Source organism: Triticum dicoccoides, chromosome 5A (assembly GCF_002162155.2).
Source record: "Triticum dicoccoides isolate Atlit2015 ecotype Zavitan chromosome 5A, WEW_v2.0, whole genome shotgun sequence".
Taxonomy (NCBI): domain Eukaryota; kingdom Viridiplantae; phylum Streptophyta; class Magnoliopsida; order Poales; family Poaceae; genus Triticum; species Triticum dicoccoides.
Genome location: NC_041388.1, coordinates 453,992,832 through 454,018,521, shown reverse-complemented (window position 1 = coordinate 454,018,521; position 25,690 = coordinate 453,992,832). Strand labels below are relative to the sequence as shown.

The 25,690-nt window shown below is 46.2% G+C and overlaps 1 protein-coding gene across 3 annotated transcripts; it reads right to left on the bottom strand.

The window, feature by feature from the left end:
• Positions 1 to 7,407: 7,407 nt before the first annotated feature.
• Positions 7,408 to 14,510, bottom strand: LOC119302264. 3 transcript variants are annotated; one of them, XM_037579302.1, is made up of 4 exons: positions 14,396 to 14,510; positions 13,817 to 14,246; positions 11,422 to 11,452; positions 7,408 to 7,790 (listed from the first exon to the last, which is right to left on the bottom strand). In XM_037579302.1, exons 1-4 carry the CDS (start codon positions 14,438 to 14,440, stop codon positions 7,754 to 7,756), a joined length of 543 nt encoding a protein of 180 aa, XP_037435199.1. In that variant the 5' UTR covers positions 14,441 to 14,510; the 3' UTR covers positions 7,408 to 7,753. The 3 variants fall into 3 exon arrangements, with proteins under 3 accessions (XP_037435199.1, XP_037435201.1, XP_037435200.1); XM_037579304.1 differs by lacking the exon at positions 11,422 to 11,452 and having other exon boundaries at positions 13,804 to 14,246; XM_037579303.1 differs by lacking the exons at positions 7,408 to 7,790; positions 11,422 to 11,452 and adding an exon at positions 9,731 to 10,306 and having other exon boundaries at positions 13,804 to 14,246.
• Between the last annotated feature and the right edge of the window lie 11,180 nt (positions 14,511 to 25,690).

The following is a 25,690-nucleotide window of genomic DNA, read 5'->3' as shown; positions in this document are numbered from 1 at the left end:
CACACTTGTGCTTCAAAATAGCACCATGATCTTCATGATAGAGAGTCTCATATGTTGTCACTTTCATATACTAGTGGGAATTTTTCATTATAGAACTTGGCTTGTATATTCCAATGATGGCTTCCTCAAAAGTGCCCTAGGTCTTCGTGAGCAAGCAAGTTGGATGCACCCCACTTAGTTTCCTTTGTTGAGCTTTCATATATTTATAGCTCTAGTGCATCCGTTGCATGGCAATCCCTACTCACTCACATTGATATCTATTAATGGGCATCTCCATAGCCCGTTGATACGCCTAGTTGATGTGAGACTATCTCCTCCTTTTTGTCTTCTCCACAACCACCATTCTATTCGACATATAGTGCTATGTCCATGGCTCACGCTCATGTATTGCGTGAAAGTTGAAAAGGTTTGAGATTATTAAAGTATGAAACAATTTCATGGCTTGTCATCGGGGTAGTGCATGATTAAATACTTTGTGTGATGAAGATAGAGCAACAGCCAGACTATATGATTTAGTAGGGATAACTTTCTTTAGCCATGTTATTTTGAGAAGACATGATTACTTTGATTAGTATGCTTGAAGTATTACTATTGCTTATGTCAATATGAACTTTTATTTTGTATTCATTTGGATCTGAACATTCATGCCACAATAAAGAAAATTACATTATGAATTATGCTAGGTAGCATTCCACATCAAAAATTCTCTTTTTATCATTTACCTACTCGAGGACGAGCAGGAATTAAGCTTGGGGATGCTTGATACGTCTCCAACGTATCTATAAATTTTGATTGTTCCATGCTATTATATTACCCCTTTTGGATGCTTATGGGCTTTATTTTACACATTTATATCATTTTTGGGACTAACCTACTAATCGGAGGCCCAGCCCATATTGCTGTTTTTTTGCCTATTTCAGTATTTCGAAAAAAAAGGAATATCAAACGGAGTCCAAACGGAATGAAACCTTCGTCATCGTGATTTTTTGGACGATTATCATCCTGGAGACTTGGAGTCCAAGCCAGAAGGTCCTCGAGGAGCCCAGGAGATAGGGGGCGCCCCCCCCCTACAGGGCGCGGCCCCCTGTCTCGTGGACCCCTCGAGCACCCCCCCTCCCCCTCCTCGACCGACTTCTTTCGCCTATATATACCTACATACCCTAAAACCATCCAAAATCAAGATAGATCGGGAGTTCCGCCGCCGCAAGCCTCTGTAGCCACCAAAAACCTGTCGGGAGCCCGTTCCGGCACCCTGCCGGAGGGGGAATCCATCACTGGTGGCCATCTTCATCATCCCGTCGCTCTCCATGACGAGGAGGGAGTAGTTCACCCTCGGGGCTGAGGGTATGTACCAGTAGCTATGTGTTTAATCTCTCTCTCTCTCTCGTGTTCTCGACTTCACATGATCTTGATGTATCGCGAGCTTTGCTATTATAGTTGGATCTTATGATGTTTCTCCCCCTCTCTACTCTCTTGTAATGAATTGAGTTTCCCCTCTTGAAGTTATTTTATCGGATTGAGTCTTTACTTTGAGAACACTTGATGTATGTCTTGCCGTGTTTATCTATGGTGACAATGGGATATCACGTGCCTCTTGATGTATGTTTTGGTGACCAACTTGCGGGTTCCGCTCATGAACCGATGCATAGGGGTTGGCACACGTTCTTGACTCTCCGGTAGAAACTTTGGGGCACTCTTTGAAGTACTTTGTGTTGGTTGGATGAATCTGAGATTGTGTGATGCATATCGTATAATCATGCCCACGGATACTTGAGGTGACAATGGAGTATCTAGGTGACATTAGGGTTTTGGTTTATTTGTGTCTTAAGGTGTTATTCTAGTACGAACTCTTTTATAGATTGATCCGAAAGAATAACTTTGAGGTGGTTTCGTACCCTACCATAATCTCTACGTTTGCTCTCCGCTGTTAGTGGCTTTGGAGTGACTCTTTGTTGCATGTTGAGAGATTGTTATACGATCTATCTATGTTATTATTGTTGAGAGAACTTGCACTAGTGAAAGTATGAACCCTAGGCCTTGTTTCCTATCATTGCAATACCATTTACGCTCACTTTTATCATTAGTTACCTTGCTGTTTTTATATTTTCAGATTACAAAAACCTATATCTACTATCCATATTGCACTTGTATCACCATCTCTTCGCCGAACTAGTGCACCTATACAATTTACCATTGTATTGGGTGTGTTGGGGACACAAGAGACTCTTTGTTATTTGGTTGCAGGGTTGCTTGACAGAGACCATCTTCATCCTACGCCTCCTACGGATTGATAAACCTTAGGTCATCCACTTGAGGGAAATTTGCTACTGTCGTACAAACCTGTGCACTTGCAGGCCCAACAACATCTACAAGAAGAAGGTTGTGTAGTAGACATCAGTAGACCACCGGGACGCTGTGCAGACTCGGCGAAGGCGGCTGGCGGGCCAACGCGCGAGCGCGGCTATGGTTGCCCGCCGCATGGCATGAGGCCGCCGGGTGTAGGCGATGCAGCTGTCCCGGTCGGAGCAGGGCGGTGACGGGTGGCGGGCCGGCGAGCGGACGACGGCCTTGAGGGCTGCCTGTCGTGCGAGGCCGCCGGGTCGGTGAAGTAGCCGGCCGGTAGCGCCGGAGTCGGAGTAGAGGCGCGGGGTGTCGACGGCGGCGGCGGCGACGCAAACCGATCAAGCATAGATCAGAAAACCAAAAAGAAAAACGCCGATCAAAACGACCGGCGAGAGAGCGAAAAAAAAGACTCTCTAGGGCAGCCGGCCAACACGGCCGGCGGACGAACCCTAGGTACGGGCGGCGTGGCCCCCGGCGCGGTCATGGAGGCCGACCGCCCCGGGTGCGGCGCGCAGGTGCGGAAGCGGCGACGGCTAGGGTTTAGAACCCGGAAACTGATACCATGTTAGAAGGGATAGAGAGAGATTGGTGGAATAGTTGTTGTATTGCTTGAGCCTCGTGGGCATATATATAGGAGTACATGATCATCTTGGAGTACAAGGCAAGGTAGAATAATATCCTACGCTATCCTAGCTTTCCTATACAATCACGTTACTCAACAACTCCAGAATGCGTTGGCGAGCAGGATCACCCCGCGGGGCGGGCGGCGTCACCGAGGGGGCGCCAAAGGCGATGAACGCGAGGCACTCTAGGGCTTTGTGCAATCTGTGGCGATGTGTCCCTCGCCCCCGTAGCCCACACACATCGTCTTCTTCCAGCACTCCCGCGAGATATGGCCATCGTCCCCACAATTGTACCAGGATCCATGGAGGCATGTCGGAATGTTCATCAACGGCGCTGGGCAGGGGGTGGCGCCGACGCGGGGCTCCAGGGGCAACGACCCGTCTTGGTGCGCCACTCGTAGGCGGACGCGGACGGCGGGACCACCATGAGTTATCGCTCCATACGCAGTGCCCACGATGTCGGGGAAGACGACAATCGATCACAGCGGAGGGCGGGGAGGCAGAGCCCGAGGACGACAGCAACGCGGAAAGGGACACGCGCGAGGCCATCCAGCGGCCAGGGACAAAGCGCGCCAGGAGAAGGGGAGGTGGACGCCAGCACCAGAGTGGTGGCCGGCGTGGCTTGGGGCCACCGGGGCCGGAGTGGCGGCCGATGCTCGGATGAGATGGAGCTCAGAGGAGACGGAGCTCAGAGCCGTCCGTCCACAATATTGTTCTTCTTAGACCATTTTTTCATTCTTCTCATTCTTCATAGAGCCCACAATTGCCACTGCATCGCTAGTTTTTGGAGGATCGCTTGTTTGAGTAAAAAAAAATTAAGCCTCTTACGTTGACTTCAGATCATGTACTATAAGTGTGCCATCTTGATAGGAAGTGTTATGTACCGAAGCTGGATCATCATCGTAAATGAATCACCCCTCCCACTGCTATTTTCATGTCCTCTTCCTCTAGATATTCCTCCACGCCACCACGTGCATATTTGAACTGACCATCATCACGCCATCAAGACTGTTCTTCCCAAACAACATCACCACACTCGGTTGACTTGTGCCCCATTCAACAAACTTCACAGAATCTGGGCACTTTTTTTCCTTCTGTAAAGCACCTGGTATGGAACGCTAGGCTTTCACCTCTCCAATGTCCCGTTCAATCTCTCGTATTGTTTCACAATATCATTCGATAAACCTTCGTAAGCCCAGGCTGGAACCTTCGTAAAAAGCTTCGAAATGTCAAATGGCGAAATCACTAATTGAAGAGTAGTCCTTCCGAAGGTCATCTCGCTCTCCTCAGGTTGAAACAAGTGACATATGAGTTTTTTATCTTTTTGTAGATTTATTTATTCAAAACGTTTTATCTCTTAAAGCGTGCATCCAAATCTTGAACCATTTTCATCATTGAATTCCTCGCGTCGAGATCTTTAAAGTTAGATTCCATGTTGATAGGTTTTGACAAAAAAAAAATACGAAAAAATCAGACGAATAAATCAAATAAAAAAACGAACCAGGAGCATCTTTTCCTTTTTCGAAAGCCGTTTTCGAGAGGCACGCTCGCGGAAGAAGAAAACATGTTGTGACACAGAGTGCGACACGCGACGGCGATAACTCCAAATAGCCTTGGGGAGGCTGCGAACGACCGCTCCTCAACTCATCAAATGGGCAGGCCCAGCTCAGTAACTCGCTCTGTGCGTTCGACAGCATTTTGACGTAATGAGCCTCTTCCAATGGGCCCTGCAGCCAACACCGGCATTTTCAATGGGCCGTACTTTAGGCCTGGTCGGCATATGTAAAAAGGTTCGACGAGAGTTACAGGGCGTCGTCTTCCGCAGATCACTCCCCAACCCCACGCTCCCCTGCCCTAAAATCCCTAAAGAGCTCCACTTTTCCCCCTTCCCCCGGATCCCTCCCTGCGATGGCGGCGAAAGTAGCCGGCGGCGCCGCATCTCTCCCGGCGGCGCAAGAGGCGAGCCTCGCGAGGCAGTACACCGCGATGGATATCAGCGGTGGCGAGATGGGGGAGGAGGCGGAGGTCTCATCCTTCACCACGCGCTTCGCGTCGCTGCGAGTTCGGGAGGACCGGCTGGCCAAGATCGCTGCTAGCCTGCGCCTGATCAAGGAGAAGCGCGGCTCCCGGCCCCCCACCTACATCGAGCTGGCCGCCGCCGTCCTCCTGAAAGACAGCGTTGCCGCCGCCCTCCAACGCCGCGCCACCATCGTCGTCGGGCGGTCGCTACTTGAATAAGTGGTTGTTATTATTATTATTATGGTACAAATTACCCTAATTTAATGCATGTTCGTGATAAGACCCTAACGATGAGGTGGTAGAACATATGTTATGGTACTATGTATTGGCGCGCGTGTTGCAGTAATCCCACCATGGTTCAGTTATCTGTATTATGTGATTATTTCTGCTGATTGTGCCTCTGTTGGGGATCCAATGATGATGTTTATCTTGTGTTGCTGCTCTGTTAGTGTAGAACTAGATAGAAGCTTTCACGAGTCCCTCCGTTCCTAAATATAAGCCTTTTTAGATATTTCAATATGGACTACATACGGAGCAAAATGAGTGAATCTACACTCTGAAATACGTCTATATACATCTGTATATAGTCCGTATTGAAATCTCTAAAAAGTCTTATGTTTAGAAACGGAGGGAGTACTACAGTACCTGGACAATAATTCTGAGTAGGCAGATTTCTATTTCTCGATGTTTTAAGAGATTTCTTGACCCTGGTTGTGACAGATCCGTCTTGATCTTGAACTTTAAGCTGGCCTCTAACCAGATGTCACTCCAAACTCTATTTAATGCTTGGAATCACTGGAGGTCAATCATAATCAAAGTACCATCTCCACACTGATTGTCCAGAATTAAATAGTTATGCAGTTATGTGTGAAGATCTTTGCGCCAAATACTTTGGAGTGACAAAATATGGTGAAGTTGAGAGATATGTGGTGCTTGAACTGATTGGCTCTCTAATGCTGGCAGAAATTCTTTGCAGCTTCTTGGGTGCGCCTCAGTGTCATTCATGTGCTGGGTGTTCCTTGGATTGGTGAGCTGTCTTATGTTGGTTTCAGTTTAAGAAGTTGGCGTCCATTATTCAAATTTCTCCAAAGCCATCATCTTCTTATAGCCTGTGAGAACTATCCTTATCATAAATGAGATAGCAAAGTTTTTGGAAGAACAGCAGTTCAGTATGCCATAAGAATCTTTTTTGTTCCCTGTGAGCGTTGCTTCTTTGAGTTGGTTTTTCTTGTGTGGAGAGATGGGACAACAAGGAGCCTCTTGCATCTACTTGACTCACCAGCTGCATATGGATTAATTACCGATTCTCTTGGTGCACATCTTCGGCCAGCAAATAAAATTGACTCATGGGCATCTTAGGAGAACAACCATCCTTCTGCTTCATGCAGCACAATTGCACGAAGCCCTACTTTCATGAAATTTGAGTGGCCAGATTAATATTTTTTTATATTTCAAGAGGTTTCTTGACATTGGTGGTGATAGCCCTCCTTCCTTGATCTTGTAGCCCGGAGGCCTGCATTGGAGAAACTCATATATCCCATCCTGTAGAACCAAACGGATAGCCGGTGCTGTGTTTTCCTTGGATTGGATGTAGTGGTGGCTTATGTTGTTGCCTTGCCTTTACTGCTGCTGCAACTAGCTGAGCCTGTTTGTGCCCTTTTTGTTGCCGTGTTTATGCCTCATCTTTTCATTGTCGGTCCAGTTAAGCCAAAACTAGTTACTCTTCACATCTCTCACACCTTGATATACCTGGTATACTAGTAACTAGTTACAGTTCATCCATGTGAAGCTTAACTAGTTACTAGAACAAATGGAGTACTACATTCGTTCTTAAAACATACAGTACTAGACTGACAGAAAGCAGACCATGTTTATGCGTCATCTCCTGATCCCAACCGCTTGGACAAAAGGAAATGCGTTGCTTCACATCAGGGAACTTGGGATCGGATGAATGGAAGGTTGCTAGGATCTCTAGGATCTCTCAGCTTTGGTTGCTTGTGAGGGCTTGTATTTTTGCCTATTTATTATTATATTATTATTTTTGCCTATTTATTATTATATTATACTCCCTCTGTCCTAAAATATAAGAGCGTTTTTGACACTAATATAGTGTAAAAAACGTTCTTATATTTTGGGACGGAGGGAGTACTATCCTAGTAAATATTTACCTTCGTCTGTCAATAGCCTGTTTTGCCGGCACCCACGGATGTGAAGTTCCAGCTAATTTTGTGGAACGAGCTTACGGAAAGTGCTAGGCCCTTTCTCTGCCTCTTGAAGTTGAATAGCTCTGCCTTTCACAAAAAAATACTCTGCCTTATGATCACTTCTCAATCCCCACACATATTGCATGATTTTTTCTTTTCTTTTTTCAAAAGAAAAAAGAGTTGACAATCGAAACTGCATTGTTAAAACAGACTTGAAATTGGTGAAACCATGGAGAGCTTAAATTAGTCATCCATATGAACTGACATTCAACCAATTCTCAACACGCCAACAGCCATGATCCAGTAATAGAAACGATGTGATGATAGGCACAGAGCAATGCAAGCATGAATCACACTTCAGAACCCACACGTTCGCATACATCTGAGATGTTCATACCTACACCCGTACTAACAATCTCACAGCTCCAAGTTTAAATTAGTCGTCGTCAGTCAAACTGCAGGCATGCTTAAAATAGGGTGAAAGCCCCTAGAACCATGATAGCCGACTTGGATGACAATGCGGTGAAGAAATGAAAGGGGCAGGGTGCTCCAGGCGATCATCTCTTAGCATGCAACATCCCCTCCATTGTCCACAGCAGGCCTACATGATAGTCAACAACACAACTGAATGTGTGCACAAACATTCAAAAAAAAAGTCCAATTGGGGAGGAACCCCGCGAAATTATATTAAGGAGCTACAGGAGACCCCGAGCCGAACCCCACGAATTTTAACCAACGTGGCTGAACTCCCTTTCACGGGGGGGATCTAACCAGAAGCCACCATCTGGGTCCCACCTAGATATATGCACAAACATTATGTAGCTAATATATAAATAGAACTATGGTATAATGGTGTTATACTATGGTATACCACCTACATCTATCTAGTAGGGCTGCTAAATCAGTAACCGTCTCTCTTTTTTCCAAGTGTACTTATCCTGTTATCCGACTCGCTATTTGCGATTGATCTCACCATTTTCACGATGTTCTCCACTTCTTCATGTCCCCAAACAAATGGAAGGCGTGAAGATGTCTATAACCCCAAAGCAATTCATTTCTAGTTTGAAAAATAAAGTGTGTAGTGAAATAGTGAATGCCAGACTCTGAGAGGCACGTAGAACAAGACATAATTGGAGCTAGGACGGAGAAGTCTGCAGGCATTGTCCACAAGCTCAAGCCGCGCCACACCTAGCACTTTACTAGAGTTTGGTACATGGGTTTGGGATGAAAGACCATTCACGAAACAAATCGATGGTGAACCTGACATTAACTGAAGCAGATCAAAATTCAGGTACTAACTTCATCTAGACGGTCACATTGTTTCACTGCTAAGACAAAACTGGAGGGGCTCTAAACAGTGCGTAGCAATGCAATGGTAAACATTCGGCGAAAGAGAATAATAATTGCTGAAGATCCTTTGCAGATCTTGAGGGCAGCAAGGAACAAATTATAGATTAACTGGATTGACCCTGAATCCTTTACTGAGTGGCTACTTTTGTGCCCCTGAACAATTTATGCTAATAGAGCTACAACCACTATCTAGGTGCTATACCAAATCCAAACTGTTAATTAACTACTACAATCGGACACGTAGAAGAGTCCCTACATCCCTACTTCATCTTTTGAGTTGAAAGTGAATAATAATTGGTGAAGATCCTTTGCAGATCTTGAGGGCAGCGAGGAACAAATTATAGATTAACTGGTTTGACCCTGAATTCTTTACCGAGTGGCTACTTTTGTGCCCCTGAACAATTTACTACTAGCCATGCTAATAGAGCTACAACCACTATCTAGGTACTATACCAAATCTCAACTGTTAATTGACTACTACAATCGAACATGTAGAAGAGTCCCTACATGCCTACTTCATCTTTCGAGTTGAAAGTGGCTAAACTTGCTTCCACGGGGGTCGAACCAGAAGCCAGAGCTGGGCTCCCACCTATATATATGCACAAACATTATGTGGCTAATATATAAATAGAACAAAAGCAATCAAAATGTATGTTCAAAAAGGCATATTTGTTTTCTACGCACAAGTTACTGGTGTTATACTATGGAATACCAGCTACATCTATTTAGTAGGGCTGCTAAATCAGTAATGCATCCATTTATCCTACTCACCGACTGTGATTGATCTTACTGTTGTTTACAAAGTTCTCCAGTTCTTGGTGTCTCCAACCAAACGGAACACGTGAAGATATCTATAACCCTAAATCAATTCATTTCCAATTTGAATAATCAAGTGTGCAGTGAAATAGTGAATGCCAGGCTCCGAGGCAGATAGAACAAGACATAATTGGAGCTAGGACGGACAAGTATGAAGGCATTGTCCACAGCTCAAGCCACCCCACACCTAACACTTTAATCTACAGTTTGGTACTTTGGTTTGGGATGAAAGGCCATTCAGGAAACAAATCGATGGTGAACCTGATATATTAACTCAAGCGGATCAAGAAACAAGTACTAACCTACTCGATCTAGACACTAACATCGTTTCGCTGCTAAGACAAAACTGGAGGGGCTCTAAACAGTGTGTAGCAATGCAATGGTAAATGTTCGGCGAAACAGAATAATAATTGGTCAAGATCCTTTGAAGATCTTGAGGACAGCGAGGAACAAATTGTAGATTAACTGGTTTGACCCTGAATACTTTACCAAGCGGCTACTTTTGTCCCCCTGAACAATTTACTACTAGCCATGCTAATAGAGCTACAACCACTATCTAGGTAATGTACCAAATCTCAACTGTTAATTGACTACTACAATCGAACACGTAGAAGAGTCCCAAGGAGATAGAGGGCCAGTCCTTTTGGCCGATTCTTCCAGAATCTTGAGAATCGGGCCTCCCCTCAGCTTCTCCCAGAATCTTGAACTCATAACTTTTTACAATCCTAGCTAGTTAGGATCTAAACAACTAGGATTGTCAAAAAAATATGGGTTCAAAATTCTGAGAGAAGATGGATGGAGGGTCGATTCTCAAGATTCTGAGAGAATCGGCCAAAAGAACTGGGCCAGAATCTCCCGTTCTGCCAACATCCCTACTTCATCTTTTGAGTTGAAAGTGGCTAAACTCGCTTCCACGGAGGATCGAACGAGAAGCCAGAACTGGGCTCCCACCTACATATATACACAAACATTATGTAACTAATATATAAATAGAACAAAAGCAATCAAAATGTCTGTTCACAAAGGCATATTTGTTTTCTCAGCACAAGTTACTGGTGTTATACTATGGAATACCACCTACTATTTAGTAGGGCTGCTAAATCAGTAACCGCATCCTGTTATCCTACTCACCGGCTGTGATTGATCTTACTGTTTTCACAAAGTTGTCCAGTTCTTGGTGTCTCCAACCAAACAGAACACGTGAAGATATCTATAACCCTAAAGCAATTCATTTCTAGTTTGAATATTCATTTCTAGTTTGAATAATCAAGTGTGCAGTGAAATAGTGAATGCCAGGCTCCGAGGCAGATAGAACAAGACATAATTGGAGCTAGGACGGACAAATCTGAAGGCATTGTCCACAGACCAAGCCACGCCACACCCAACACTTTAATCTACAGTTTGGCACTTTGGTTTGGGATGAAAGGCCATTCAGGAAACAAATCGATGGTGAACCTGATATTAACTCAACCAGATCAAGAAACAAGTACTAACTTACTCAATCTAGACAGTCACATCGTCTCGCTGTTAAGACAATACCGGAGAGGGGGTGTATTGGTGAAGACCCTTTGCAGATCTTGAGGGCAGCCAGGAACGAATTATAGATTGGTTTGACCCTGAAAAATTTACCTAGCTGCTACTTTTATTCCCCTGATGATGATAAGTTTACTACTAGCCATGGTAATAGAGCTACAACCACACCTCTACAACTCTACTGGCTGTGGAATATATCAAGGTACTACCGTACTAGCACATTTCTACTGGCATGCGATTAATCTATCTAGGTACTATACAAAATCTATACCGATAATTGATTACTACAATCGATACACAGAAGAGTTCCAAGGAGATAAAAATCTCCCATTATGCCTACAACATTACTTCATCTTCTGATTTGAAACCGGGCAGGCATACAGGCCAGTTCTGGGCATATACTACTCTGCATATAGAATAATGCATACTACTCTGAAATTCTGAAATGGTCGTAGACTAGTTAGTTTGCAATCGCAAGGAACCGGCAGAAGGCATAGTGACCATGAATGCTGGTGCAAGGAGCGAGAACTCACTCGTGGTGAGAAGCCGAAGCCGAAGCCGAAGAAGGGGGAGGGGGAGCCAAGGGTTCAGGGAACTCCAGTGGGATTTCTTGGCTGAGCAGGCTGAGGTGGTTGTCGAAGGCGGGGACGGGGCCGACGTTGGCCTCGTACTCGGCGATGGTGGCGGTGGCAAAGTCGTCGATTTGGTGGAGGTAGAGCTTCTCCTCCTTCGAGAGCGAGGTGGCGCGGTAGTAGTGGCGCGCCTTGTGCATGTCCAAGAGGTCGGCGCAGTACTCGTCGAGCATCAGCTTGAGATCCATCACCGTTAATTGATTATATCAAGGAGCCCCGCGAAATTATATCAAGGAGCTACATCGGAGACCCCGAGGAACCACACGAATTTTAACCAAAGTGGCTAAACTCGCTTCCATGGGGGGTCGAACCAGAAGCCACATCTGGGCTCCCACCTATATATATGCACAGCTAATATATAAATATAACTATGGTATACTGGTGTTATACTATGGTATACCACCTACATCTATTTAGTAGGGTTGCTAAATCAGCAACTGCCTCTCTTTTCCAAGTGTACTTATCATGTTATCCTACCATTTTCGCGATGTTCTCCACTTCTTCGAGTCCCCAACCAAATGGAACACGTGAAGATATCTATAACCCCAAAGCAATTCATTTCTACTATGAAAAATCAAGAACGTGGTCAAATAGTGAATGCCAGGCTCTGAGAGGTAGATAGAACAAGACAAAACTGTAGCTAGGATGAAGAAGTCTGAAGGCATTGTCCACAAGCTCAAGCCGCGCCACAACTAACACTTTAATATAGAGTTTGGTACATTTGTTTGGGATGAAAGACCATTCACGAAACAAATCGATGGTGGACCTGACATTAACTGAAGCAGATCAAAATTCTACTTCATCTAGACAGTCACATTGTTTCGCTGCGAAGACAAAACTGGAGGGGCTCTAAACAGTGTGTAGCAAAGCAATGGTAAACGTTCGGCGAAAGAGAATAATAATTGGTGAAGATCCTTTGCAGATCTTGAGGGCAGCAAGGAACAAATTATAGATTAACTGGTTTGACCCTGAACAATATACCGAGCGACTACTTTTGTGCCCCTGAACAATTTACTACTAGTAGCCAAGCTAATAGAGCTACAACCACTATCTAGGTACTATACCAAACCTCAACTGTTAAGTGACTACTACAATCGGACACGTAGAAGAGTCCCAAGGAGATAGAATCTCCCATTCTGCCTACATCCCTACTTCAACTTTTGAGTTGAAAGTGGCACGGGGGATCGAACCAGAAGCCAGAGCTGGGCTCCCACCTATATATATGCACAAACATTATGTAGCTAATATATAATAGAACAAAAGCAATCAAATGTCTGTTCACAAAGGCATATTTGTTTTCTCAGCACAAGTTACTGGTTTTATACTATGGAATACCACCTACATCTATTTAGTAGGGCTGCTAAATCAGTAACTGCATCCTGTCATCGTACTCACCGGTTGTGATTGATCTTACTGTTTTCACAAAGCTCTCAAGTTCTTGGTGTCTCAAACCAAAAGGAACACGTGAAGATATCTATAACCCTAAAGTAATTCATTTCTAGTTTGAATAATCAAGTGTGCAGTGAAATAGTGAATGCCAGGCTCCGAGGCAGATAGAACAAGACATAATTGGAGCTAGGACAGACAAGTCTGAAGGCATTATCCACAGCCCAAGCCACACCACACCTAAAATTTAATCTACAGGTTGGTAATTTGGTTTGGGATGAAAGGCCATTCAGGAAACAAATCGATCGCGAACCTGATATTAACTCAAGCAGATCAAGAAACAAGTACTAACTTACTCGATTTAGACAGTCACATCTTTTTGCTGCTAAGACAAAACCGGAGAGGGGGTGTATTGGTGAAGACCCTTTGCAGATCTTGAGGGCAGCCAGGAACGAATTATAGATTGGTTCGACCCTAATAATTTACCTAGCTGCTACTTTTATTCCCCTGATGACGACCAGTTTACTACTAGCCATGGTAATAGAGCTACAACCACACCTCTACAGCTCTACTGGCTGTGGAATAAATCAAGGTACTACTGTACTAGCACATTTCTACTAGCCTGTGATTAATCTATCTTGGTACTATACAAAATCTGAACCGTTAATTGATTACTACAATCGGACATAGAAGAGTTCCAAGGAGGTAAAATCTCCAATTATCCATTGCCTACATCATTACTTCATCTTTTGAGTTGAAACCGGGCAAACATACAGGCCTGTTCTAGGCAGACTACTCTGAATTCTGAAATGGCTGTAGACTAATTAGTTTGCAATCACAAGGAACCGGCACAAGGCATAGTGACCATGAATGCTGGTGCAAGGAGCGAGAACTCACTCGTGGTGAGAAGCCGAAGCCGAAGCCGAAGCCGAAGCCGAAGCCGAAGAAGCGGGAGGGGGAGCCAAGGGTTCGGGGAACTCCAGTGGGATTTCTTGGCTGAACAGGCTGAGGTGGTTGTCGAAGGCGGGGACGGGGCCGACGCTGGCCTCGTACTCGGCGATGGTGGCGGTGGCGAAGTCGTCGATTTGGTGGAGGTAGAGCTTCTCCTCCTCCGAGAGCGAGGTGGCGCGGTAGTAGTGGCGCGCCTTGTGCATGTCCGAGAGGTCGGCGCAGTACTCGCCGAGCATCAGCTCGAGATCCATCACCGCCTCGATGTCCTGCACCTTTTTCTCCAGCGCATCGATTGCGCGGTCCGTCCGCACCGCGTACTGTCCTATCATCTGCACCTTGTACTCCCCTTCCTTGATCTTCGCGGCCACCAAAGCCTTGGCCTTGTCGTCCTGCATGACACGAACGCCAATCCGTGATGTGAAACCCTAGTTGATTTCGACCACGCCAATTACATCAGCAATCGCGTAGGCTCAGTCCGGCCGATGAGCAATTGACGATCCACGAGGTCTGAGAGAGCGAGAGCGAGAGAGGGGAGTACCATGGAAACCTCGACGGCGCCGGCGCCGGGCGCCGTTGCTGCCATCACGGGACGGGGGGAGCGAGAGAAGGGGAATTTCTTTCGTCAGGGTTCACCAACGCCCAGCGTGGGTGCGAGCCCCCGCGGCTGGACCCCGTATACCACTGCCTTAGGTGGGCCGACCAGAATTAGCTGGGCCGACCAGAATTAGCTGGGCCGCCCTCTTTGCGAGGAAAGTACTAGTAGTTTTGTCTCAAAAAAAAAAGTACTAGTAGTTTTCCCTTGCCTCAAAAAAAAAAGAGTATAGTTTCCCGAAATCCTCCGCCACCCCGGCCTCATGGATCGAAAACCCCAAACCAGATTATCCACCTCCTCAAATGTCCAAAACCGGAACAATTAGGCACTGAAGTGGTTTTGGACATAATTGCTGACTGGACTAGCCGAGTTGGCAAAGTGAAATTCAGGTGGTTTTCTAAGAAGTTTGAAACATAAACCTCTACTGGGATAATAGAATTTATATGCTTACAACATAAACCTTTAGGAAGTTTGAAACATGGCATTGGGTAAACAGATTTTATACGTATTCTTTGCCACTTGCTGAAAGTAGCTTGCCCATCCATCCTGTCACCTTGTCTCACACACGATCACTCAAGTATTTGAATGTTCCTTTCTTCGAGTGCCCTACATCCGTTGCTCAAGGATTCGGCAGGGACTTGAAGATGGCCCTTCAATGCATCTCTGGATAACCCTTACTGAAGAATATCAACGATTTCTTTGTGTTTGTTCTCTGTCCATAAGCCAAAAAGTGTGACACCTCTTCTACTCCATTTACTCTTGCCCTGAAAAACAACATGCTATCATCCGTGAATAGGAGGTGGTTCACCGGCGGAGCAGATGGGGGCACCTTGATTCCGCTAAGCTGGGATGAGCGATTTTCTTGTTTCAACTGGCACGAAAGACCCTCTGCTGCCAACAAGAAAAGATATAGAGAGATAGGATCTCCATGTCGAATACTTCTTGTAGGTTTGGATTCCTCCAATTTACTCCCATTAAAAATAATAGAGAAGGATACTGAGCTCACCATGTTCATAATGAATGAAATCGACGGACCTGTGAATCCCAATTTTTCCATAATTGCCTTCAGGTAGCTCCTTTCTACTTTATCACAGGCTTTCATCATGTCCAATTTGAGTGCACAAAAACTATTATTCTCCCGTTCTTCTTCATGAAGTGCAAATATTCGTACGTTGAGATTATGTTGTCAGTAATAAGCCTGCCAGGTACAAATGCCGACTGTTCCTCTAATGTGATGTCAGGCAGGGCAACCTTCAAATGGTTTGCAAGAACTTTAGACATTATCTTATAGAAAACATTACAGAGACTAATGGGGCGAAAATGTGACAAGAGAGTCAGATTGCCTTTGGGATTAGTACCAACTAGAGGCTAAAGCGTGCTTCGCTGCATCGTTCTTCACTTGTTCAATTAACATTTTACATGCCTTGATGTCGGGCGCTGCACAAAGGGGTCAGTTGGGTGAAATATTTTCAAAAACTGTTTAGTTTGTGAAATAGTTTCGCCCTCAGGTCAAATTTGTGCCTTTTGCCGCGTAGCCCCCTTCCATTGCACATGGAGCCGTCTTGGCCAACACCACCGCCGTGTCGTGTGCCCCATCCACACCCCTCCCAGCCTGCGGTGGTAGCGGGCGTCGATGTCGGTGTTGTCCCTTCACCCTTGTCGTGGCTGACAAGCCATCTCAAAGGCGTCCCTGCTTCACCTCCCTCGTCCTGAGCCATACAAGCATGAGAGTTCAGAGGGTCGGCAAGCACCCCGCGCAGACGTGCCCAACCACACGATGACATGCCAGCAGCCGCCCTAATCACACATGCGCCGGCTGCACCGCTAATCTTTCCCCTTTCTGCAATGTAGAGAGATACGGCGCCACATTTGCCTAGACACATGTTTCAAAAGCAGTCGCGCCGTTCTTCACTTGTTCAATTAAAATTTTATATTTATATATTGTTGTGATTAGTTGTTTTGTTTCGATTTTATGTGTGTTCGCTTTGTGTTTTAGTTTATTTTTGGTGGTGTTTTTTTCTATATCGTATTGGGTTGCTGTTGGAGTTATTTTTCTCAAGAGAAGGGATGAGTAATTTGATGCGTGGTTATGAATTTTTTGCACCTTTTAGCCTTAGTGTTAGCCTGATGGTGATTATTTGAGCCTCTTGGGAGTTCTTTTTTCACGCTAAACCCATGGAATTGCTACGGTGACGCTCATATGGGCTAGCACGCAAAGCTCTTGCTCGCTTAGCTTGGCTCCCTCCTCTCGCCCATTAGTTTTTTTTGCTCACCCGACTGCTAGCTCAGAAAAATCGCCTATCTTTTTTTATTTGAGAAGGTTATTTAATTAAATGATGTTTAAGGAACTTAAACTATATAATTACTTTTAAAACCATGCATCTTAGAAACATTCGTGAATTTAAAATATATTCATGGTTTCAAAAATGTTCACAATATAAAATGTTTTCAAATGTAAAAAATGTTCACAAACTTTAAATGGCCGTGAACTTTAAAAATATCCACAAACTTAATCAATATTAACGAATTTGAAGAATTTCAAAATATGTTTGTGTTTTTTAAAGTACACAAATTTGAATAAGTGCTCATGAATTAAAATGTGAAAAAAAATAAAAAAATAAAAAGGGAAGAAGAAATAAACTAAACTATACACACTTACACATGGGGCCCTAGTGACCCCACAACTCTTGAAGCACCAGAGCGCTTCAATTCGAGGGAGCTTAGTATCTCTATAGATAGTGTGCCATTTATGGCCGGATTTTCCTCTCCACGGACAATGCCGAGAACTGCTTTAGTGACAAAAGCCCCACATATGTCTGTGACGCTCGCGATTCAATCGTACATTAATCATGCATGCAAACATGTCCGATCAAGATCAGATACTCACGGGAAAACATCACAACACAACTCTAAACACAAATAAGACGTCCAAATGATACTGGAAGAAGTGAGCTGGGAACCCATCAAACCTAGGGGCCTTTGTGGGAAACATTTGAAAATAGTGCTCTCTTCCATTAAAATCTCATACATTGCCGTTGTTACCTTAACTGGTACATGTTGTATTACCTTAGGTACCCCTTGCACCCCTTCAAACACGTACAAATTTTGATAAAAAAATCCATCGCCAACTGCTGCATCCCAGTCGGGTCCTCTATGATTTCACCGTATGGTTTTTGCAAAGACTTGATCAAATTCTTCCTGCGCCGGATTGATGCCCTGAGATGAAAAATGTGCATTTCTATCACCAGCCAAGAGCCCTCCACTTGAGACCTCTAGCGCCACATCAACTCCTCACGGAGATACTACAACTCGATTAAGCGGTCGTTGATTTTAATTTCAGCGTACTTGATCGGTCCTAGCCGCGTCACCGCACAAACTTTCAAGTTCCCTTTTCAGTTTCTCGCCACACACACCACCAAACGTGGATTTGCTCCACTATCCCAGAATGTTAGCAAGGGCTGCTAACTTGGCGCAAACAACACTCACCGTCGGATTATGACTGTAGACGACATATTTTAGTTATGCATGAGAATCCCAATGACCTCATATTCGAGGAGCTTCCTGTTGGAAAACGTAGCATGGAAAACAAAAGGTTTCTATGCTCACGCAAAGATCTATCCAAGGAGATGCATAGCAACAAAGTGTGTCTATGTACCCTCTTAGACCGAAAGCGAAAGCGTTTTGACAGCGCGGTTGATGTAGTCGAACTTCTTCTAGATCCGACCGATCAAGCACCGAACGTACGGCACCTCCGAGTTCTGCACACGTTCAGCTCGGTGACATCTCTTGCCTTCTTGATCCAGCAAGGTGTTGAGATAGTAGATGAGTTCCATCAGCACGACAGCATGGTGACGATGATGGTGAAGTGATTCTCGCAGGGCTTCGCCTGAGCACCGCAAAACTATGACCGGGGTGTAAACTGTGGAGGGGGGCGCCGCACATGGCTAACAATTGATGTTGTGTGTTTGTGAGGTGCCCCCTCCCCACATACATATATGTGGGAGGGGAGCGGAGGCAGCCAGGGCGCGCCCTAGGGTTGGCCGCCGCCCCCTAGGGGCCCTGCCTTGCCTTGCGCCCCCCTTTCCATGTATGCATGAAGGGAAGGAAAGAGGGGGGGGTGTGAGGGAAGGAAGTGGGAATCCTAATCCACACTTCTCTTTCCCTTCCCCCCTTTCCTTCTCCTCCTCCTATGGCCCTATAGGGCGCACCAGCCCCTTGTGGGCTGGTGTGTTCCTTCACAAGGCCCATATGGCCCATAGGATTGCCGGGGCACCCAAAACACCTTCCGGTGACCCGATAAGTACCCGATACCCTCTGGAACACTTCTGGTGTCCGAATACCATCGTCCTATATATCATATTTACCTCTCGACCATTTCAAGACTCCTCATCATGTCCGTGATCTCATCCGGGACTCCGAACAACATTCGGTCACCAAATCACATAACTCATATAATGCAATATCATCATCCAACGTTAAGCGTGCGGACCCTACGGGTTCGAGAACTATGTATACATAACCGAGACACCTCTCTGGTCAATAACCAATAGCGGAACCTGGATACTCATATTGGCTCGTTCATATTCTACGAAGATCTTTATCGGTCGAACCGTTATGACAACATATGTAATTTCCTTTGTCCATCGGTGTGTTACTTGCCTGAGATTCGATCGTCGGTATCTTCATACCTAGTTCAATCTCGTTAGCGGCAAGTCTCTTTACTCGTTCCGCAATACATCGTCTTGCAACTAACTCATTAGTCACTTTGCTTGCAAGGCTTCTTATGATGTGTACTACCGGGAGGGCCTAGAGATACCTCTCCGAAACTCGGAGTGACAAATCATAATCTCGATCTATGCCAACTCAACAAACACCTTCGGAGATACCTGTAGAGCATCTTTATAATCACCCAGTTATGTTGTGACGTTTGATAGCACACAAGGCATTCCTCCGGTATCCGGGAGTTACATAATCTCATAGTCGAAGGAATATGTATTTGACATCAAGAAAGCAATAGCAATAAAATTGAACGATCATTATGGTAAGCTAACAGATGGATCTTGTCCATCACATCATTCTCCTAATGATGTGATCCCGTTATCAAATGACAACTCATGTCCATGGTCAGGAAACCTTAACCATCTTTGATCAACAAGCTAGTCAAGTAGAGGCTCACTTGGGACATAGTGTTTGTCTATGTATTCACACATGTATTTAGGTTTCCAATCAACAAATCTATCATGAATAATAAACATTTATCATGAATAAGGAAATATAAAATAACAACTTTATTATTGCCTCTAGGTTATATTTCCTTCAGTCTCCCACTTGCACTAGAGTCAATAATCTAGTTCACATCGCCATGTGATTAACACCCATATTTCACATCGTCATGTGATTAACACCCATAGTTCACATCGTCATGTGACCAACATCCAAAGGTTTTACTAGAGTCAATAGTCTAGTTCACATCGCCATGTGATTAACACCCAAAGAGTACTAAGGTGTGATCATGTTTTGCTTGTGAGAGAGATTTAGTCAACGGGTCTGCCACATTCAGATCCGTATGTATTTTGCAAATTTCTATGTCTACAATGCTCTACAAAGAGCTACTCTAGCTAATTGCTCCCACTTTCAATATGTATCCAGATTGAGACTCAAAGTCATCTAGATTGGTGCCAAAGCTTGCATCGACGTAACCCTTTATCATGAACTCTTTATCACCTCCATAACCAAGAAACATTTCCTTAGTCCTTTTAGGTAACTAAGGATAATTTTGACCGCTATCCGGTGATCTACTCTTGGATCACTATACCCCCTTTCCAAACTCATGGCAAGGTACACAATAGGTGTGGTACAAAATGGCATACTTCATAGAACCTATGGCTGAGGCATAGGGAATGACTTTCATTCTCTTTCTATCTTCTGTCGTGGTCGAGCTTTGAGTCTTACCCAAGTTCACACCTCACAACACAGGCAAGAACCCTTTCTTTGACTGATCCATTTTGAACTTCTTCAAAATCTTGTCAAGGTATGTGCTTTGTGAAAATCCTATTAAGCGTCTCGATCTATCCCTATAGATCTTGATGCCCAATATATAAGTAGCTTCACCGAGGTCTTTCATTGAAAAATTCTTATTCAAGTACCCTTTTCTGCTATCCAGAAATTATATATCGTTTCCAATCAATAATATGTCATCCCCATATAATATTAGAAATGCTACAGAGCTCCCACTCACTTTCTTGTAAATACAGGCTTCACCGTAAGTCTGTATAAAACCATATGCTTTGATCACCTCATCAAAGCGTATATTCCAACTCTGAGATGCTTGCACTAGTCCATACATGGATCGCTGGAGCTTGCACACTTTGTTAGCACCTTTAGGATCGACAAAACCTTCTGGTTGCATCATATACAACTCTTCTTTAAGAAATCCATTAAGGAATGCAGTTTTGACGTCCATTTGCCAGATTTCATGATCATAAAATGTGGCAATTGCTAACATGATTCAGACAGACTTAAACATCACTACAGGTGAGAAAGTCTCATCGTAGTCAGCCCCTTGAACTTGTCGAAAACCTTTTGCGACAAGTTGAGCTTTGTAGATAGTAACATTACCATCAGCGTCAATCTTCTTCTTGAAGATCCATTTATTTTCTATGTCTTGCCGATCATCGGGAAAATCCACCAAAGTCCACACTTTGTTCTCATACATGGATCCTATCTCAGATTTCATGGCCTCAAGCCATCTGTCGGAATCTGGGCTCATCATAGCTTCTTCATAGTTCGTAGGTTTGCCATGGTCTAGTAACATGACTTCCAGAATAGGATTACCGTACTACTCTGGTGCGGATCGTGCTCTGGTTGATCTACGCGGTTCAGTAGTAACTTGATCTAAAGTTTCATGATCATCATCATTAGCTGCTTCTCTAGTTGGTGTAGGTGTCGTGGTTCTAAGTTTGATAGTAGAGTGGGGGGTAGGTATGGAGAGGCAAGGTCCTAGCTATGGAGAGGTTGTAACACAAGAGATGTACGAGTTCAGGCCCTTCTCGGAGGAAGTAAAAGCCCTACGTCTCGGAGCCCGGAGGCGGTCGAGTGGATTATGTGTATATGAATTACAGGATGTCGAACCCTTCGGCCTGTGGAGGGGGGTGGCTTATATAGAGTGCGCCAGGACCCCAGCCAGCCCACGTAATGAAGGGTTTAAGGTGTATTTAGTCCGGGGCGTTACTGGTAACGTCCCACATAAAGTGTCTTAACTATCATAAAGTCTACTTAACTACAGGCCGTTGCAGTACAGAGTGCCTTTTGACCTCCTGGTAGTCGAGTGAGTCTTCGTGGTCGAGTCCTTCAAGTCAGTCGAGTGAATCCCTCGTTGGTCGACTGGAAGGTGACCTCTTCTAAGGGTGTCCTTGGGCAGGGTACTTAGATCAGGTCTGTGACCCTACCCTAGGTACATGACTCCATCATTAGCCCCCGAATGGATTGAGGCTTTGAGTGATGGAGGAGTTGATGCTGTTTCCGATTAACCTTTGCACACTGGTCGTGCGTTGTTCTGAACCAGGGAATCTCTTCGTTGATAGTGAGCAACTTGTCTTCAGTCGACTCGATCCATTCTTTTCTTTCGTCGAGTGATCTTTCGGGCTTCATCGATTTCCGAGCGACGGATCGCAGGAAATCCCGCGCCTGACAGACTGATCTGCCGTTCGCGGATTCCGCGGGATGCAAAATTTGGGGAAACGCGCGAAGCGGAGCGGACCGCGGCGTTCGGATGGGACGGGACATAGACGCCTCGATCCCCGCGCCGCTTTCTTCGCCACGTATCCCGCCCGCGTAACAGTTCCAGGATATGATTAGATCTGCCGGGTCCACCTGTCATCCACTCAGAAGGGATCTTATAAATGCGCCTGGCGAGGGTTTTTTGAACAGTGCCTCAGCATTCTCTCTCTCTGCCTCCTTCGTCTCCGCCCAACGCGCTCGCTCTCGCCTCCGCACCACTTCTCCTCACGCACCCCGCCGGAAGCCATGGTCAAGGAGAAGACGGCGGCGCTGGAGCGCGCGAAGAAGGCGTCGGCGACGGAGAAGGCAAAGGGGAGATCCACCAGCCGTGGTGGGTCTTCGTCCAGATCCCGCCTGCCGAAAGGCTGGGTCCAGGGAGATTGGTTCCAGTCGACCATCACGGAGAAGAATCTCCTCGACATGGCCAACAAGGGCCTGATCCCCCATGGAGCTGCGAGGCTTCCGGGGAAAGAGTGGCAGCCCCAGCCGGAAGAGGATGAGTGCGTGCTTCTGGCTACCCATGTCGACCGCGGATTCTCTTTGCCACCGAGCGTTTTCTTCCGTGGTTTCTTGAAATTTTTTGGAGCGCAACTCCACCACTTCACCCCGAATTCTATCGCCTATCTTGCCGCGTTTGTGTCCATGTGCGAGAGTTTTCTGGGCTGTCGACCGCACTGGGGCTTGTTCAAGCACATATTCACATGTCGCTCTCAAACTGTGAAGAAGGCGAGTCCAGGCGACGAAAGAACCCGAGTGGTCCAAATGTGTGGAGGTCTGGGGATCCAGGTGAGAAACAAGAGCACCTTCCCAGCCATGGCATTTCTCGAGTCAGTCAGAGGCTGGCAGTCGACCTGGTTCTACTGCCAGGATGAGTCGACACAGGGGCAGTCGAGTGGGCTCCCTCCATTTACCATGGACCGAGTGAACAAGCCCTCCTCCCTGAAGCTGATTCCGGAGGAGAAAGCTGACGTGAAGATGTTGATGGAGCGCGTAGTTCAGTTGGTTCGGGAGGGAGTGACGGGCATGGATCTCCTGGAAGTTTTCCTTAGGCGCCGAATCCAGCCTCTTCAGTTCCGGAGCCACTGCATGTGGTTGTACTGCGGGACTGAGGATGTGACTTGGGTTAATCCAGAAGCAGTCGACGATGCCACTCTGGAAAGGTGGATGGCCGCTGTTACTGGGAACAAGGACAACCCTCGCGGGGCCAGAAGGATTCCTCCACTCGACTGCCACAGTGATCCAAACAAGGCATGTCTGCCCCACTTCCCGTTGTATTCTCATCATATTTTATTTCTGCTTTCTCTGCTGATCGGTCGACTGATCTTTGTCTTGTTGTCCCTCAGGCCCTCACTGAACTGTACTCGATGCCCAACGGAGCGCAGGCTCCGACTGAGGAGGGAGAAGCGAGCGGGGGTGAGAGCCAGGAGGAGGAGTGGGACTCGGACGCCGCCGAGGCCGATGATGATGACGATGACGATGATGATGATGATGATGAGGACGGGGAAGAGGAGGAGGAGGAGGAGGTCGCACCACCGCGCTCGGAAAGGCGGTCGAAACTTGTCCATGACCCTGCGACTGAACGCGGCGAGGGGGTCGCGACTGTTACTCAGTCGACCAAGCACCCCCGGACCACCTCTCCGGCGCCGACTGAAAAGGCGCCGAAGCAGCCCAGGGCGGCCCCGTCGAAGCCGACCAAGCACCTGCCGAAGATGAAGGTGTCCATCCCCACCATATCAGGGTAATCATATTGCTTACGTCTTCTTGTTTTGTGTGAACTTTATCTCTGGTTGGCGCTGGAGTTAGTCGACTGACTCTTTGGAGTTGTAGTGCTGCTACTTTTGAGACCTCAGCCCGGGCTGACGACCATGCGATGGAGGACGCAGCAACCTCAAAACCTGGTATTATACTCTTAACACCGTTTCTAGTCGACTGACTCATGATCTCTAATTCTGATTCTTTTCTGTAGCTCCATCCAATGTTGTTATCACTCTCCCTGATGATGATGAAGACGAGGAACCACTAAAGCACAGAATGAGAAGGAAAGCGTCTGCCAGCAGGGTGCCCCAGGATGTGACGGTGCCTGAGACTCTGGTCGCGGAGGAGGAGAACACCACTCGACACACTGTGTCCTTCGCAGATCCGCCGACGAGTGCTCCGCAGCCCTCCCTCTTCACGACGCACCACGTCCCAGAGGACCAAGCTGGCGCCGCGAAGGAGGCAATACGCCAGGCAGGGATCATGATGGAGCAGTTGAAGACCATCCGGGATGCGAGCTAGGCAGCTTACGATGCCAGTTCCGCCCTTCAAAGGAATGTTCAGGTCAGTCGACCACCACTTGTTCTGTTAGGACATGCTATCAAAAAACTTTTCTTTCCAGAATTTATAGTAGTCACCCACTGGGTGTGTCGATTTAAACTCCGTGTTAGCGGGGGCACGCTGAGTGCACCCGCTGGGTGTAGTCCCCAAGGCTAAGGTCGACTGCGGGCAGTCGGCCTTAGGCTTTATAATTTCAGTCTCTCCGTCATTCGACTACGGCGAATGGATTTCGCAAACCGGTGGGGGCACGCTGAGTGCACCCACTGGGTGTAGTCCCCGAGACTGTGGTCGACTGCTGGCAGTCGGTTACAGTCTTAGAGAATACATCTTGTTTTTTTTTTGAGGTCGACTGGTCGACTCTGTCTTCAAATAGGATTAGTGGGGGCACGCTGAGTGCACCCACTGGGTGTAGTCCCCAAGGCTAAGGTCGACTGCTGGCAGTCGGCCTTAGGCTTTATAATTTCAGTCTTTCCGTCATTCGACTAAGGCGACTGGATTTCACAAACTGGTCGACTGGTCGACTCTGTCTTCGACTGGTCGATTAGTGGGGGCACGCTGAGTGCACCCACTGGGTGTAGTCCCCGAGACTACGGTCGAATGCTCGTATTCGGCTGTAGTCTTAGAAACGCGTGATTTTTCCTTTTTCACTCGGAAGTGAATTATATTTGACATTTTAGTCGATTGGTTCTTCACAGAACTCCTGTGATCTTGTGGCTCGCTACTCTGAGCTGGAAAACAAGCACATTCAGCTCGAGCTGAATTTGAAGCTGGTTCAGGAGAATCTGACGAAGGCAAAGGAGGAGACCGAAGGTATGTTTGGTGAGACCTTGACGACTGCTTTTTCCCTTTATTTGTTTCAAAATCTGATCTTTCTGTAACTTGCAGGTAAGGTGAGGGAGGCCGAACGGAAGAAGGACCTTGAACTAGCTGAGAAGATCAAGCTTGTTGACGAGAAGTTAGCTTCAGTCGCCAAGCTTGAGCAAGAAAATGCCAATCTGAAAGCTGCTCTTGGGAAGAAAAAAGATCTGGAAGCCTTCCTGAATGGTCTTGCCAAGAAGCTGTTTCTTATGCTTGAAGGTAAATCTCTATGCTCGGCGATCATTTCCAACCGTGGTTTTTCCATTCGACCATCGCCTTGACTCGGTG

What these genes read in the sequence shown, in the direction of transcription:
- LOC119302264 (XM_037579302.1), bottom strand. Translation starts at nt 14,440, where the DNA reads ATGGCAGCAACGGCGCCCGGCGCCGGCGCCGTCGAGGTTTCCATG. An exon ending in GGCTTCGGCTTCGGCTTCGG is followed by an intron (nt 11,453 to 13,816) that starts CTTCTCACCACG and finishes CCCCTCCCCCTT; the next exon opens with CTTCGGCTTCGGCTTCGGCT. An exon ending in GCTTCGGCTTCTCACCACGA is followed by an intron (nt 7,791 to 11,421) that starts GTGAGTTCTCGC and finishes ACTATCATGTAG; the next exon opens with GCCTGCTGTGGACAATGGAG.